Source organism: Lacerta agilis, chromosome 17 (assembly GCF_009819535.1).
Source record: "Lacerta agilis isolate rLacAgi1 chromosome 17, rLacAgi1.pri, whole genome shotgun sequence".
NCBI lineage: Eukaryota > Metazoa > Chordata > Lepidosauria > Squamata > Lacertidae > Lacerta > Lacerta agilis.
In genome coordinates this window covers 29189262-29206637 of record NC_046328.1, presented here as the reverse complement: position 1 = coordinate 29206637, position 17376 = coordinate 29189262, and the positions used below count along the sequence as shown (strand labels likewise).

Below are 17376 nucleotides of genomic sequence, written 5' to 3'. Positions count from 1 at the left end.
ACAAAACCCTGTCTAAGTAGACGCTTGTGGTGAAGACCCATTTATTCGGCTGGGAAAGCCTGTTGGAACCAAATTGTATTCAGTTGCTTCCAGAAAGTGCAGGTAGTGGCTTACCGGTACCTGTTTTATCACGACAGGGATGCTATTCCACAGAACAGAGGCAGCCACCCTAAAAGCCCCGCTCCAAGTTACTACAGAGGGAGCTTCTGAGATCTTTGGAACTTGCAGCAGAAATTATTCCACAGACAGCAGCATGTACTAGGTGTGTAATATATAAGAAGAAGAAGAAGAGTTTGGATTTGATATCCCGCTTTTCACTACCCGAAGGAGTCTCAAAGCGGCTAACATTCTCCTTTCCCTTCCTCCCCCACAACAAACACTCTGTGAGGTGAGTGGGGCTGAGAGACTTCAGAGAAGTGTGACTAGCCCAAGGTCACCCAGCAGCTGCATGTGGAGGAGTGCAGACACGAACCCGGTTCCCCAGATTACGAGTCTGCCGCTCCTAACCACTACACCAAACTGGCTCCACCAAGGATCTGACTCTGTGTAATAAAGCATCTTCCTATGCTCCATGGACTTGAGAAGGTGGGAAGACCTGGATCCATGTTCCCAGGAATCAGCTCCCATCCCAGGGGCAGAAGAGGCAGGGGTGCTTACCTGCAGTGCGTTGTTCTGAGCCTGCCACCTCCCACTTTCCTCCTTCACATCGGAGCTTTGGCCCTGCAGCCCCAGCAGCGCCACCTGCAGACTGCTGACTTGCGAGTCCAGCTGGGTGAGACGATCAGTTAGCGCCGATTTCTCGGCCTGCAGAACGGCGTTCTGTAAAGACAGCACCCAGGTGAAATTGGTATGTGGTAGCAAAGTTGGAATGCCTTCCACAGCTGGCTGGGGAGGTGATCTCTCCAAAGACATATAGCACTGGAGCAGGACCAGCCTTCACCGATCTGGGGTCCTCCAGAGGTTTTGTACCACAACTCCCGTCATAGCCGTCTGCTCACCTTGCGTTCCACTTCAATGAGTCTTGCACTCAGGGCCTCGTTTCTGGCATTAGCCTGGAGTGGCAACAGGCCTGGGTTATGTTCACTCTGTCCCTCCTGGGTCACAGATGGCTCCTCCAAAGGAACAATAAAGCCACTCTTTGCCTGGGGAGAGAAAACAAAAGTCTAGTTTTGGGGAACACCCAGTTTCTGCATTGCGAACCTTTGTGCCTGAGGGGAATTGCACTGCAGTGGTTGAGGCCTGGGCTCAACATCTTCAGGAGCTGCCAGGGCTCCATAACTGGGCCATCGATTGCCTCCAGGTAGACTATCTGAACTTGGCAGCTGTGTATCATTTCAGTTTCCTACAATGATCCCACGACAAGGGCATTGTGGGATATTGAAATGGTGGCTCCAAGCCACCCAGCACACTAAAACCACAGAATGCCATCGCTCCTTAGGGCAAGGGTGGGCAAACATTTTCAGTCTGAGGGCCACATTCTCTTCTAAAGCCTTTGGTGGGAGGGACCAGGAGCAAACGTGGGCAGAGCAATGAATGCAAATTTTTCCTTTGTACAGTAGGCTAGTTTCTACACACACTCTCACACACATCCAGGGAAGCTAAGAAGCATTATCAGAGTTCAAGGACACATTCCAGCCAGGCAAAGCACTCAAGGAGGCTGAAACAAGGCTGGTGAGGGGTGTGGCCTGGGAGACTGGGTGGGGCTGAGGAGATGGTGTTGTCTGGGAAAGCCCTGAGGGCCAAATATAGGGGCCCGGAGGGCCACATTTGTCCCTGGGACTGACATTCCTCACCCCAGCTGTAGGGCCCCCTCAAACCTAGAATGAGCCTTGCCTGGGCTACACGTGAGACAAAACAAGGTGGTACAAGAGGTAAAATAGATTGCACCACTTCACACTGTAGGTGGCAGGCTCACATCTTTTAATGCTAACCTTCATTGAAGACGTATTCAAAAGGAGCTTTCCCCTCTTGCAGTGGTACAGTCTGCGCTTCTAAACTTAGGACACTACCACCTCATTCTGTTGCTCATGTAGTCCAGGTCTAAGGGCATGAGCCCAGAAGTGCCCTGATGAGAGGACACCTTTGCAAGTTCTCACCTGATGGTTGTTCATGTGTTGCTGATTGAGGGCGGCGCAGTTCCTCAAGCTGCCTCTTGAGTGCGCTGTTTTCCTCCTCCAGTTTCCATCATCTTCCCATTACCGGTAGTAGAGCTCTTTTGGTTTTCCTCACTATAGGCATCATAATGCCAGGAAGACAGGAAACATACATTAATCCCAGGGCTTGCCAACATGGTACCTTCCAGACATAGGGTGTACATTTCCCATAGTCCCCAGCCAGCATGGCCAATAGCAGAGATGATGGAAGTTGTAGTCCAAAAATTCCCTTCAGCCCAGTCAGGACAGCCAATAGCCAATAATACCCTGCATCATCATCATCATTAAAATTATCTGGGCTTTTTTTCAATAAGCGGGGAACCACCGCAGAAAAGGAGGGTTCTCATGTTGCCACACTCTTGTCCAGAGGGCCTCAGAGGATGATCACAGCGTCCAGGTCAGTTCATATGGGGAGAGGCATATGAGGCATACTAGTTTCACTTATTCGGACAATGGATAATCCACAACCGTCCTCTTCAGGAACTGGCTGGGAGAATTCTGGCCCGGTATGTCAAGAATTCTGGACATTTGAAAACCCTAGCTTAAATTGTGCCATCACTCAGTAACCTACCTGTAGTGCTGCTGCCTGCTTTGCATCCCAGCCTGTGGGCTCTCTTCCTTCTTCAGCAGCTGCTCCTTCAGCTGAGCCAAGACAGCTTCCCTCTCCTTCCCCTTTGCCTTCTCTCTCTGGAGCTCCTGCAACAATTGGCATCATTTGAAGGGTGAGAAATTGAGGGGGGTTGGGGGTCTGTGAAGCAGTTTCTTTGCACTGTTCACCAATCCCTTACAATGCATACCTGTCACCGTATGTCTACGGTTCAACTGTATTGTTATTTTAACATGTTGTGGTTTTTACATCAACTTTACCCTTGTTATTATTATTGAATGGGCTAGGGGTAAGTGAGGTTAGGACTGAGGCCTAAAAAGCATCCTCACTTTGTCGATTAGGTTTATTCAATCTGGCCCTGAACCCTGGATTAGCTGCAGAGAACAAGGGCGTGGAGTTACACCCACCCAAATTGTTGCGAAGCCGGTTTGAGAAACAGGGCAGCTCATAGTTATACGGAACTCACTCCCACAGGAGACAGTGATGGCCACTAATTTAGATGGCTTTGAAAAGAGGATTAGACAAATTAAGCAGAGAAGACAATTTATCGATGGCTACTAGCCATGAAGTGTATGCTGTGCCTCTACAGTCAAGAGAGGCAGTGATGTTTCTAAATACCAGATGCTGGAAACAGCAGGCGGGGAGAGTGCTCTAGTCCTTGGATCCTGCTTGTGAGTTTCCCACAGGCATCTGGGTTGGCCACTATGGGAACAGGATGCTGGACTAGATGAGCTATGGGCATGATCCAGCAACAATATGTCAAGCAGTGGTATTTCACAACAAAGTGAAGGATATACATATGCATTTTGGACAACAGTTGTGCGAACACATATTAAAAAGCCAGGACTGGAAGCAAAGCGAGTGCACGGTAAACACAGCCCTATTTTCCCACATTATTTTGCAAAAGGATCAGCAACTAGCAAAGGCTCAGTCTGTGGTCCACCAGAAAGTGGTACAATTAATCTACTTGGCTTTATTTTATAAAGCCTCTGCAGCTGTTCTTGCCCTGTAATGCCCTCTAGCGGGCAAAGCCAAATGATAAAACACTTAACATATGCAAGCAAACAACAGTATTTTAAACTGGCGGGAAACAATGCCAGGGAAATTTGGAGAAATGTTGTGTGTATGGTATGCACAGCAATAAGGCAGCTACTTACACATCGCCAGAGAAGAGGAGCACACAGACCTCCATGCAGCTTGTGTGTACAAACTTGCATGTATCAATAGATGCATTTTGAGAAATAATCTCACCATAGCAGGGAACATGACTGACCAGGGTTACACACCATCCATTTAAAGCATTTTGATGCCACTTTTAACATGCATGCCTTTGCCCTAAAGAATCCTGGGAGCTGTAGTTTGTTTTGAGTCCTGGAACTTGTGACTTTGAGAGGGTAAAACCAGTTTCCAGGATTCTTGAGGGTGGGGGGCGCCATTTGTTGTGCGGATGTGACCATTGGTGGCAGAGGCAAGCACCAGAATGTTCTCAGTGGAAGTCTGGGAGCTGCCATTTTAATTTTCCCACAAGGCCCCAAGTGTCACTCCTGGATATTATGGGGTACTTAAAAGGCAGCCTGGTGGGGCAGGGATTTATGGTTTTTTACTTACTTACTTACTTACTTACGGCATTTACACCTGTCCCTTTAACTTTTGTTTAAGGAGCCTCAGGGACAGGCTTGATCCCAGCTCTTATGTTTATACTTGCTTGACCCACAAAACATAGCCAGTTTCTCTTTTACCTCCTCCAGGAGGGCCGAAGCCTTTTGCTTGGCGTCCATATCCTTCCTCAGGTTTGCTTCCATCTGCTCCAGCTCCCCGAGACGCTGGGCGGCCTCCCTCAGGCTGCTGACCTCCGACGCCAGCTGACGGCTCTGGGCCTCGAGGTGGACGAGGCGCAAGCTCTGAGCCGCCAGGGCCTCCTCCTGGGCCTGGGCCTGGGCCTTCAGGCGCCGGTTGTCTTTATCCAGCTGCCGCCGCAGGTTCTCGGCCTGGCTCAGCATTTCCTCCAGAGCCGCCTTCTCGGCCTCCGCCTGAGCCAAAGTCACCTTGTGCTGCTCCAGGCTGCGCTGCAGGGCCTCCAGCTCCCGCTGGGCCTCGCCCAAGTCCTCCGCCGCCTGCCGGGCCTTCTGGGCCAGCTGGGCCCCCTGCAGACGCTCGCCTTGGAGGCTCTGCCGGGCTTCCCTCAGCTCCAGCTCGGCTTGGGTGGCTGCGGCCTGCAAGGCCTGGGATCCGGCCCGCAGCGCTTCCTGCTCTCGCTCCAGGGCCTGGGCCTCCTCCACCAGGCGCTCCGTCTCCGAGCGCCACCCCTCACGCTCTCGCTCTCGCTTCTCCAAGATGTCGGCATGGGCCTCCTGCAGGCTCCTCAGCCTCTCTTCCAAGCCCGACGCACGCTGGGACTCTGCTTCCCGCAGCTTTTCGGCCTCCCTCAGCAAAGTCCGAGCTTCCGACAAGGCCGCCTCCATCCCTGACACCAGAGCCTCGGTCTCTTGCTTTGGGCCCTGGCTTTCCCGCCTTTCTGGGGCCAAGGCCTCGCTCTCTCGCCGCTTCTGGGCCTCTGGCAAATGTCCTCCGGGGTCTGAGGCCTGCTCGCTTGCCTCTGACCGCACCTCGCTTTGCAGCGCTTTTAGCTAGGCGGGGCACACAAAGGACAGAATTCATTAGCGCAGTGGGAACACCAACCTTTTCGAGCCAGTGGGCACGCTTGGAATTTTGCTAAAGTGCCGTGGGTGCCTGCCACAAAACGGCTGCCATTATGGTGTAGCATAGCACAAAGAAAATGGCGGCTCTGGGTGTTTTTTTGGGGGGGGGGAGAGGCCAAGCTGGTGCACACAAGAACTGAGCAAGAACAGCAAACAGTCTATTGTGCATTGTGTATTTCTGAGATACTGGTGGGCATATCAGTGCCCACGAGTGCTGCAATGGCAACCCCTGTTAGTGTGCCACATGGAAATTGCCCCCCCTCTCCCCGATCCTTTCCTTAAGAAACAACTCCCCCCATATGCCACCCCCCTTACCCTACCATGCCTGAAGATCAGCTAGGGGAGGCCCCGTTTTGTGGGCCTCTTTTATCAGAAACTCAGTTGATGGGCAGGGACTTTTCTGCTGTGGCACCTTCCGTACTTAAGTCTCTGCCAAGGGAAGCCCACTGCCACTGATTTGCATCAAATTCCCAGGAAACAACGCTTTCAGGATGTTGGTTGTCCAAATTATCAGAGGGAAGAGGAAACTGTCACTGTGTCTGGGGTTAAATGTCATGTTCTCTAGGGACAGGAGGAGCTTTCTGAAGGAGCAGGGACCGTCTTGTTTTAGTTGATTATAGGTATGGTGCTCTGGGAGGCTTTTCAGCTGAAGAGCGGGGTACCAAATGCTCTAAATAAATACCTCTCCATCAAGGAATGTGTTCTTTGGTTCCAAACTCATAGACTTGCTGGGATCCTCCAGGGCCTGCTGAAGCCTCCTGCGCAGATCCTGGTTCTCCCTCTCCAGGGTCAGCAACCGACCGATGTCCTCTTTCACCTCATCACTCAAGAGAACAGGCCTTTCGGAAGGATCTAGATAAGCAGATGAAGGGAGGGGATACATGTCTGCCTCTAGAATGACTCTGAGGATCTTGCTAGAAAATGGAAAGGCACGGCCACACTCACTACCTGGGGCCCAGCCACCTTCTAGTTCTTCCGCACAGAGAATGTTGATGGGCTCTGCTAAACTTCGCCTCAGCTGCCTCTCAAGAGCCATATTTTCTCTTAGAAGCTCCTCTGTCTGCTGGTAGAGCTGGTCCCGTTCCTGTATACAGAGTCTATGCTTAAATTTCATGGTGCTGTACAGTATTTCATGGATATCAATTCGCTGTTAAATTTCATGCTGCAGTTCTGGTCACCTCACCACAAAGAGTTGGAAAAGGTTCAGGAAAAGGGCGACAAAAAATGATCAAGGAGATTGAGTGACATCCCCATGAGGAAAAGTTATGACATTTGGCACATTTTAGTTTAGTCCTCCCTGCTGAGTTCTACAAGGGGCAACACAAGGTTTTATGTTGCGAACCGCCCTGAGATCTACAGATGGAGGGCAGTGCACAATTTCAATTAGCAGCAGCAACAACAACATGGAGATTAAGGAGCAGGAAGCTGACAGGCACTACCACCCTCCAGACTGGATGTAAGCAAGAAGGCAGGCAGGTGGAGGATTGAGGGCAGAGCGAAATAATAATAATAATAATCTTATTATTTATACCCCGTCCATCTGGCTGTGTTTCCCCAGCCACTCTGGCCTGCTTACAGCACATAAAAAAAATGTAATACATACAATTTCCCATACAATGTATGGGGGGGGGGAATCCCATACATACATGGTTGCCTTCAGATATCTTCTAAAAGTCAGATAGTTGTTTATTTCCTTGGCATCTGATGGGAGGGCGTTCCACAGGGTGGTTGAAAGTTTGGGGGGGGGACATTGCCCCATTTGCCATATGGAGGCAGCTTCGCCTGGGTCTCTCACCTCTTGGGCCTCGTTCAGGTAGCTTTGCAGATGCAACTTCTCCTTCTCCATCTGGCTCAGGTGCTTCCCCCGGGCGCGAGCAGCCTCCAGCTGTCCTTCCATCATGGCCTTTGTCTCCAGCAAGGCCTGGGAAAACTCACGCTCCTCCTGCCCATCCAAATTAACTCATCAAACACCACAGCCAGATCTGTGTGCCTCAGTGCCTCCCCCCGATGTTCATGCCACCCGGCAGGGGCAAGCGACAATAAAGCTCCAGGCAGCTCCCAGTGAGAGTCTGGGAGCCACCATTTTAAATACCCGCAATGCCCTTGGCAGAGCTTTACTCCTGGGCAAGGGTGAGGAATTTGTTCAGCATCAGGGCTGCATCCTCTTTGGGGCAACTTTTCGGGGCCAAAGAGTAAGTGGTCAGAGCACTGAATGCAAATGTTGCCTTCATAGAGTAGGCTAGTTTCTATGCACATGCATAGTCCCTCTTCCTGGGAAACTCTGGGAATTGTCATTCCACGAGGGGAATAGGGGATTGCCTAGCAATTCTCCACACCCTTAACAACCTACACTTCCCAGAATTATTTGGGGGAGGCCATGTTGAATGTGGCATTGTAGTGATTTAAATGTGTGGTGTGAATGTGGCTGACAGGGGACACACACACACACACACACACACACCCTTTGTTAACTGAATCAGTGGCCAGCTGTCAACCTTACCTTCAGCTGGACACGGCACTGCTCCAAGGCAGGCAGCCGCTCCCTCAGGGCTGCCAGCTCTGCCTGAAGCCGCTCTGTCCGCAAGGCCTTTTCCCGCAAGGCGTCCAGCTCATCCCGGTACAGCCCAGCCAGGCGGGCCTCGCCTACCAGTGCCCGGTTCTGGTGAAAGCAGGAGAACAAGTTAGAAATAAGTGGCATGGTGAATTAGGCACAAGGAGGCAAGGGTTAAGTCACCTGGGGTTGTTTGGACTCAGGGTCCCAAGAAATACTATTTTGTCCCTGCCAGAGCTGCAGCCTCACAGGGAGAGGGCTGGGGAGGGGGCTGGTCTCCTCAGGTCTATTCTAGGCTGTGGGTCACCTATGTGGCACCCACAGGTGCCAGTGTGCCTGCCAGTACCTCCTATGGCACCCACGAAATGTCTCACCAAATATTTCTTCCTGCTCAGTTTGCCCTGACTCAGCCTCTCCTTCATCAAACACATCCCCTTAAACATGCCCACATTTCATTGGATGCCAGGACTGGATCCTCCACCCTCCTTTCTGTTCGGAAGAGAGGTGCAAAGGAAGCTTCTTTCTCTATGAGTGGTGGCGGCTGATGCAGGTGCCTTTTCCACCATCGATGGGGCATGCGATGGAGGGGCATGCCTACACCATTTTGTTCTCCTCACCTTTTTTCTGTCCTGTAAGACATACCATCCAACTTTTCCCATGTCACAATCTCGCCCCCCCAAAAGCGCTTTATCATAGCCCGAGAGTGAGCAAAATTGCAGCACCCAAAATGGCCACAGCGATCTTGCACGAAAAAACAGGATGTCCCATTTTTTCCAGGACACTTGGTGGGTACGTTAAGATGGGGCAGTCATTATGCCATGCCCCCACAGCAGCCTTTTTACGTTATGCTGCACCATGCCTCCACAACAGCTGTTTTGTGACTGGTGCTCACAGCGCTTTCTTCAATATTCAGTATGTGCCCAGTGCTCTCCACTTGTCCTGCCCTCAATAAGGTTGCCAACTTTTCCAGGCCTCGTCCCTAAATGGTCAGCTTCTGTTTCATTAAAACAAGGAAAGAAAGGGAGGCAGGGAAAGAAGGCACCAGGAGTTACTTCCAACTGGGCTTTTTCACTGCCCTTCCCATCACAAGGTCAGCTATCACCAGCTGCCCTGAGGGAAGGATGACACCACCTGCTTCTGTTCCAGCTGAGTTGCCCCTTCACATCTCCCACCAGCTGCCCAGTGAGGACCCCCAGTGACCTGTCATATTTGGTATCATTACTACAAGCGTAATAATGTCTTTTGATGTAAGCCACCTCAGAAGGATGTGGTTTTGGGAAAGGCAGGAAGTTATTTACTGAAAGTATTTATAACCCTCTCTGCAGCAGGGAAAGGATAAAAAAGGGGTTCTTAGAAATGGCTTTGCAGTGACCAATAATCAGCAGTTCCTGTTTTACAAGCTTGTGATCTAAAAGACACGACACACAAGGAAAAGGGGAGGGAGGGAGGGAGGAGGAGGAAAAATCAAACCCAGCACCAGTTCTTAATTACAAAATTCTGGCTTCCTGCAATTGTTCTGGACTGGATGTTGGATGGGGCCAGGCCGGTCTTCCCCCCTTGCCATGAAGCTCTTTCTGGCAGGCAGGGGTGCAGCCTCCCAGTGGCCCTTGATTCTATGGCCCAGTAGCATAGGCCAGAGTGTGCACCTTCAGCTCCTCTGTGCCAGGGCAACTCCAGCCTTCTGCAGGGCTTTTTTAGCAGTACCTCCTGCCGCATCTTTTGAAGCTGCCCCTCCAAATCCTTCCGTTCAATCCTCTTGATCTAACAGCTCCTCCATCTTCTCTTCCCTGGGGGTGGGGAAACAGCACAGTTTTTATTTATTTATTCATTTATTAATTAAAAGTGAGTTTTTATTTGCAAACGCTCTAAGAGGAAAACCATACGTCACATTTTTGGGTGTTTCCCTGAGTTAATGAGCTGATTGTGTATTACCGCTCCAATACCACCGTGACCACAAATCATCATAAATGCACAATAGAATTGATAGATGGTCTGGAAGGAGCTCAGAGTAATCAACTAAACGCTGTGCCACCAGTATAGAAAAAGGAGTCAGCCATATTTTTTCAAAAAAAAGAAAAAGAAACATCGTTTGGAACTTATATCAGATACCCCAAAATGTTCATAGGCGATCAAGGGTCCTGTTGATGCCCTTGCAGAGTTAGGTGCAGAAAAATTGAAGTGGGAGATTAGCATCCAGTCCCCAAATCTTCTCTAGAACTGCTGTGGCCCCCACTGTTTTTTATGCCCACAGATGCCCACACCCATGCCTGACTTCTTTTAGATGTCTGCCCCACTCACAGCTCGTGCTGCAGACCGCCGCACCTGGCCCGAGATTCAGCAAGCTGCACCCCAATATGTTGACGGTCCAGGGGGGTGACTAGGGGGCGTTCCTGTTCTTGCTTGCAGCTCCCACAATTTCTGTAGAGGGAGATAAGAGTAAGGATAAAGCCATGTGGGTAGAGTGTGGCAGGGAATGTGGTCCTCCAGGCCTTTTCATCAGGCCCTTGGGACTCTTCCCAGTCAACATCACTCCCTGAGTATTTTTGCCTGGCTGTAATGTGCCCTTGAACTCTGATATGCCCTTCTGCATGAGGGATGGAAGTTAGAGAGGGGTGTGCCCCAAATTGTGGCTAGATTCAGGGTGTCATGATGCTCAAACAGATCCCAGAGCATCTCTGGGCCCAGGTGCCATGTTTCTCTGAAAAAGCCAGCACTTTGAGAAGAGGGCAGGCATCAGAATCACACACAGCCCATCGCATCCCCCACCTCCAAGCCCTGCGTCTCGCTCGTGCACCAGCTCTTGATCCGAGACACCACGTTTTGGAGTAAATGTTCTGTTTCGGAGGGGTCCCAGTTCCTCCATTGCAGCCTCACCATGTTCTTGGGCTCCTGAGTCCCCTGCGAAGGAGAGGAAGTTGTGCATGAGAACATGCTGCGGCACTGACCTCTTGTATGAGACACACAAGAGTTGTCTCGGGATAAACTACCGTATTTTTCCGCTCTATAGGACGCTCCGGACCATAGGGCGCACCTCGTTTTCAGAGGAGGAAACAAGGGGAAAAATATTTTTCTAGTTTTCCTCCTCTAAAACCCATGGTTGGTTTTTTTTTTTTGGTTTTTTTTGAGAATCAGCTCAAAGTTTTGCACCTTTTTTTGCAAAGGGAAAAGCCCTGCTTTTTGAGGATCAGTTCAGATTTGTGCAGCTTTTGTAAAGGGGGAAAAGCATTGCTTACAAACCAGTAAGCACCAGTACAAACCAGTACAGACCAGTAAGCACTAGCAGGTAATAGGAAGCAAGAGGAAAGCAAACCAGTACAAACCAGTAAGCACCAGTACAAACCAGTACAGACCAGTAAGCACCAGTACAAACAAGTACGTGCCAGCAAGTAATAGGAAGCAAGAGGAAAGCGAACCAGTGCAAACCAGTACAGACCAGTAAGCACCAGTACAAACCAGTATGCACCAGCAAGTAATAGGAAGCAAGAGGAAAGCGAACCAGTACAAACCAGTAAGCACCAGTACAAACCAGTACGCACCAGTACAGACCAGTGAGCACCAGTACAAACCAGTACGCACCAGCAAGTAATAGGAAGCAAGAGGAAAGCGAACCAGTGCAAACCAGTACGCACCAGTACAAACCAGTACAGACCAGTAAGCACCAGTACAAACCAGTACGCACCAGCAAGTAATAGGAAGCAAGAGGAAAGCAAACCAGTACAAACCAGTAAGCACCAGTACAAACCAGTACGCACCAGTACAGACCAGTAAGCACCAGCAGGTAATAGGAAGCAAGAGGAAAGCAAACCAGTACAAACCAGTAAGCACCAGTACAAACCAGTACGCACCAGTACAGACCAGTAAGCACCAGCAGGTAATAGGAAGCAAGAGGAAAGCAAACCAGTACAAACCAGTAAGCACCAGTACAAACCAGTACAGACCAGTAAGCACCAGTACAAACCAGTACGCACCAGCAAGTAATAGGAAGCAAGAGGAAAGCGAACCAGTACAAACCAGTAAGCACCAGTACAAACCAGTACAGACCAGTAGGCACCAGTACAAACCAGTATGCACCAGTACGCACCAGTACAGACCAGTAAGCACCAGCAAGTAATAGGAAGCAAGAGGAAAGCAAACCAGTACAAACCAGTAAGCACCAGTACAAACCAGTAAGCACCAGTACAAACCAGTACAGACCAGTACGCACCAGCAAGTAATAGGAAGCAAGAGGAAAGCGAACCAGTACAAACCAGTAAGCACCAGTACAAACCAGTACAGACCAGTAGGCACCAGCAAGTAATAGAAAGCGAAAGGAAAGCAAACCAGTACAAACCAGTAAGCACCAGTAGGTAATATGAAGCAAGAAGAAAGCAAACCAGTAAGCACCAGCAAGTAATAGAAAGCAAGAGGGAAAAAAGTAACAGCCCCAAATGGCTGAAAAACTCAATTTCCCAGGATCCTCAATTTCCCAGGATCCTACTGTGCAAGGGGCCTGGGCGGAGCAGGAAGGGAGCTAGCGGGTTCCTTTCAACACTCTCTTTCCCTCTTGTTAGTCTTTAGCTCTTTCTAAAACAGAAAAAGCAGGATCTGCCTTTCCCCCCTGGGCTCCAGGGACCATGCATTCGCTCCATAAGACGCAAAGACATTTCCCCTTACTTTTTAGGAGGAAAAAAGTGCGTCTTATGGAGCAAAAAATACGGTAAATAAGGTTATGGGCATCTGGTGAAGACATCCCTGCCCTGTCGCTGGTGTAAAAAAATCAACTTGAAATGCAGCAGGGCGGCTGAAGTATAGGTGGATTCCCATGAGGCAAGACACAACAATAACAGCAAGAACCTTTATTGAACTACTTAACTGGGAAACGGGCAAAGCAACTCCTTATATTGTTGTTGTTGTTGTTGTTTAGTTGTTTAATTGTGTCTGTATCTTCGTGACCCCATGGACCAGAGCACGCCAGGCACTCCTGTCTTCCGCTGCCTCCCGCAATTTGGTCAGACTCATGTTGGTAGCTTCGAGAACACTGTCCAACCATCTCGTCCTCTGTCGTCCCCCTTCTCCTGTGCCCTCAGTCTTTCTCAACATCAGGATCCTTTTCTAGGGAGTCTTCTCTTCTTGTGAGGTGGCCAAAGTATTGGAGCTCAGCTTCAGGATCTGTCCTTCAGGGCTGATTTCCTTCAGAACGGATAGGTTTTATCTTCTTGCAGTCCATGGGACTCTCAAGAGTCTCCTCTAGCACCATAATTTAAAAGCATCAAATCTTCGGCGATCAGCCTTCTTTATGGTCCAGCTCTCACTTCCATACATCACTACTGGGAAAACCATAGCTTTAACTATATGGACCTTTGTCAGCAAGGTGATGTCTCTGCTTTTTAAGATGCTGTCTAGGTTTGTCACTGCTTTTCTCCCAAGAAGTTTGTCACTGCTTTTCTCCTAATTTCATGACTGCTGTCACTATCTGCAGTGATCATGGAACCCAAGAAGGTAAAATCTCTCACTGCCTCCATTTCTTCCCCTTCTATTTACCAGGAGGTGATGGGACCAGTGGCCATGATCTTAGTTTTTTTGATGTTGAGCTTCAGACCATATTTTGCGTTCTCCTCTTTCACCCTCATTAAAAGGTTCTTTAATTCCTCCAATTTCTGCCATCAAGGTTGTGTCATCAGCATATCTGAGGTTGTTGATATTTCTTCCAGCAATCTTAATTCCGGCTTGGGATTCATCCAGTCCAAACTGCTTATATACATTCCTGAAAGCCTGGGCCACTCCCACTCGCAACGTGACTGGGTGTCTAAACTTCCAAGCTGCAAATCACGACTTCAAGGGCCAATGGTAGAGGCCCAAATCCTGAAATGTTCTCTGATTGGACATCATGTATCAAATCAGAACACAGGAGCTCAGAATCCTTAGTCCAGACTCAAGCTCAGGCAAACACAGACCACTGAATACATAACAGCGGTGAAGGAGGGAATGGTGACAACCTCACTCACTGCGTTTCAAGCCATGGGTGTGTACATATAGCCAGTGCTTACCTCACAAGTTCTCCTCACAACATTCCTTCCATTTTGCCTGGGGATTTGCACTATTCATACAAGGCTTGAAGTGCAAAGCATGATGGGAGAGGAAAAGTAATACAACCCATACTCTTCCAGCTCAAAACCCAGGCCCAGCCTTACCTCTTGGATGGAAGAAGCCAAGGCAGCCTGGGTGCTGATGTCGAGGGTCTGGATTAGGCCAATGATCTCATCTCGCCTTTCACACTGTTGGGATGTTCAAGGAGGGCAATCAGGTTCTCTTACACATTTAAATCACATGGCTTCCCCACCAAAGAATGCCCTGGGAACTGTAGTTTGTTAAAGGGTGCTGGGAATTGTAGCTCAGCGAGGGATAAATGACAGCGTCCAGAGTGGAGGAAAGTGCTTTGAATGTGCTTTAAAGTGTGTACAATCAGTGGCGGACTTGGAGCTCTCAAATTTCTGCGCCCGTTGCCTCTCATACTTTCATTCTACAGCATGTTTTGGCACCCCGTGCAGGGCAGCGCCCAGTACAACCGCACTGTTCGTGCTACCCTAAAACCACCTCTGGTAAAATGCCCCAAACACACTTAGTTCACACCCACCCACCATACATTGAGTATTTCTGGATAGGTAATGAATTTGGGGAGGATGCTGAATTGGGGGGGGTAATCTAGGTTACGAGGCAGGGTATTAATTTGGGGAAATCCATTTGCTTTGTTTTTATTTTAGTTGTGACTTGCTTAATACAAAAGGGGGGTATCTAAACAGCTTACAAAAGGCACAGCATAAAAACAGACAACAATACCATACCATACCATCATTACCAAACCCATAAAACAGACCAAGCAACAGCCAAAAATGTCACCAGCAACTGAGCAGTTAACATCATCTGCCAAATGCCTGGGAGAAGAGCTACGTTTTTATCTGATGCTGAAAAGGATATTCATGACAGGGTCAGGTGGGTCTCCCTGGAGGTAGCATTCCACAGACAGATTACAGGAGCCACAACCAAAAATGGTACCTTTCCCTTGTCATCACCCACCAAACCCCCCAGCAGGCCAAATTTGTGCCCCCCCCCGCCCACCCATTCCACACTCCAAAGTACCTGGACAGCACTCCCAAGCAACAGCAGCAACAGCTTCTTCATCTCCCCAACAGCCTGTGCTGGATCACACCATTGCAAGAAAAATGGGGAGAAAGTGTTACTGTGATATTTGAAGGCAAATGCATCCCCATGCCTGGTCTACAAGGTCAAGTTCCAGAGTTAAATTTTATCTCTACTGGGTTATGGCTTGCAAATATTTTTCTCGCCAGATTTGAAGGAACACAAAGCTTGAAGAAAGCCTTCTGATGGCATGGGTCGTATTTGGTAAAAAGGAGATCAGGCAGGATTCCGCAGGAATAACAACAACAACAACAACAACAACAACAACAACAACAACAACAACTATCATTGTTATTACAGCTGTACCTCGGTTTACGAACTTAATCCGTTCTGGAAGTCCATTTTTAAACCAAAACCGTTCTTAAACCGAGGTGTGCTTTCCCTAATGAGGCCTCCCACCGCCGGTGCCCTTCCACCATTCGGATTCCATTCTTAGACCGAGGTAAAGTTCCCAAACCAAGACACTATTTCTGGTTTTGCGGAGTTTGTAAACCAAATCGTCCTTAAACCGGACTGTTCTTAAACCGAGGTACCAGTGTATTTTATTTATATGCTGCCCATCTGACTGGGTTGCCCCAGCCACTTTGGGCAGCTCCCAACAAAATATTTTTTAAAAAACACAATAAAAGATCAACCGTTAAAAACTTCCCTGAACAGGAAAGTTTGGATCCATCTGTTCTGGTGGTTTCAGCACCACAATCTTTCTCCCAATAGGCCTACCTGTGAAAGGATCTTGGGCCAGAAGATGTAAATTAGGAGGCAACGAAAGAATCAGTTGTTGCAAATCGTTCTGGGGAAAAGAAGAGAGAAATAGCATGGAAGGGGAGAATAATAACAGATAATAAAGTGATGTTGTACTTATTCCTCAGCGTGGGGTAGAGTCAGTGTGCTGTAGTGATTAGAGGGTCATGGGAGACCAGGGTTCAAATCCCCACTTGGCCATGAAGCTCACTGGGTGACTTCGGGCCTGTCACTGCCTCTAGGCCTAACCTACCTCGCAGGGTTGTTGTGTCTGTGAAATGGGGGGGGGGGGAGAGAGAAGCATGTATGTCACCTTGAGCTCCTTAGAGAGAGTGCTGAGAGTTGTTAGGAGACACCCCCGCCCACTTCCTCTTATAGAGCTACAATTTTCAGAGTGGTTTTAACAGTCAATCCATCTTCCCAGGGAATTCCGGGAATTTCTAATCACATTGAAGAAATCACAGCTCCCATAGTTCTTTGGGAGAAGCCACGAATGTTTAAGGTGGTTTCATAGCGCAAATGTATGGTGTGAATATGTCCTCAAATTACACCAGTTTAGCCCTGGCTAAATTGGTGTGAAGGACATACAGTGGCATATATCTGGCTCAGCTGGGGTGAGGGATTTACATCAGTGTAGCTCCCGTTGCTCGGTCCCTGCTCCTGCCAACCTAGCAGTTCAAAAGCACGTCAAAGTGCAAGTAGATAAATAGATACCGCTCTGGCGGGAAGGTAAACAGCATTTCTGTGCGCTGCTCTGGTTTCGCCAGAAGCGGCTTAGCCATGCTGCCACATGACCCGGAAGCTGTCTGTGGACAAACGCTGGCTTCCTCGGCCAGTAAAGTGAGATGAGCGCCGCAACCCTAGAGTTGTCCGTGACTGGACTTAACTGTCAGTGGTTCCTTTAGCTTTTTACCCCTGGCTAAGCCACAGCTCAGCCGGGAAAGCTCAAGTTGTGCTAAATCCATACTCTCTCATCCTGGTGGTTGGTTGGTTTCGCTCTGTTAGTGACCAAACTATATAACGACATAATCCATACACCGAACATTGCTGCTTCTATTAAAATACTATAACAACAACATATTAGAACAATTATTTTATAAAGCACTGAAACCCCAATCAGTTTCCAGCCTTTTTGTGACATGGGTTGTGTCAGGAACATGTGGGGACACCAGAGCAGAAGCCATGGGTTCAGATCCAATGTGTGTTAAATCCTACTCACCTGGTAGAACCTGCGCAGCCGCTGCAGAAGGCCCTGGAGCATTTGCAAGCTGTGTGCCTCGTCGTTTTGCTCACTCCACGGAGGTTGCGCTCCCCCAGGAGTCAGGTCTCTAGGAAAGGTAACCAGGCACACTGGAAGAATGAGTGGAGGGAAATCCTGTCCCCAAAGATTTATCTCTCTACCAGCAGCTGAGAAAATATACAATCGTTTTACTGGCCTAGCCAAGTTTA

General features: G+C 49.1%; 1 protein-coding gene across 1 annotated transcript in view; it reads right to left on the bottom strand.

Annotated features, from left to right (window-relative positions):
- The window catches only part of CCDC88B (coiled-coil domain containing 88B), a 32483-nt gene that overhangs the window by 9996 nt on the left and 5111 nt on the right, over positions 1 to 17376 (bottom strand). The window contains 17 exon segments of the mRNA XM_033136218.1: positions 693 to 819; positions 999 to 1142; positions 2147 to 2228; positions 2725 to 2849; positions 4500 to 5387; positions 6142 to 6543; positions 7255 to 7401; positions 7960 to 8118; positions 9715 to 9759; positions 9761 to 9797; positions 10309 to 10409; positions 10411 to 10428; positions 10777 to 10908; positions 14181 to 14264; positions 15127 to 15185; positions 15907 to 15976; positions 17147 to 17255. Coding sequence (XP_032992109.1) covers positions 693 to 819; positions 999 to 1142; positions 2147 to 2228; positions 2725 to 2849; positions 4500 to 5387; positions 6142 to 6543; positions 7255 to 7401; positions 7960 to 8118; positions 9715 to 9759; positions 9761 to 9797; positions 10309 to 10409; positions 10411 to 10428; positions 10777 to 10908; positions 14181 to 14264; positions 15127 to 15185; positions 15907 to 15976; positions 17147 to 17255 — 2729 coding nt within the window.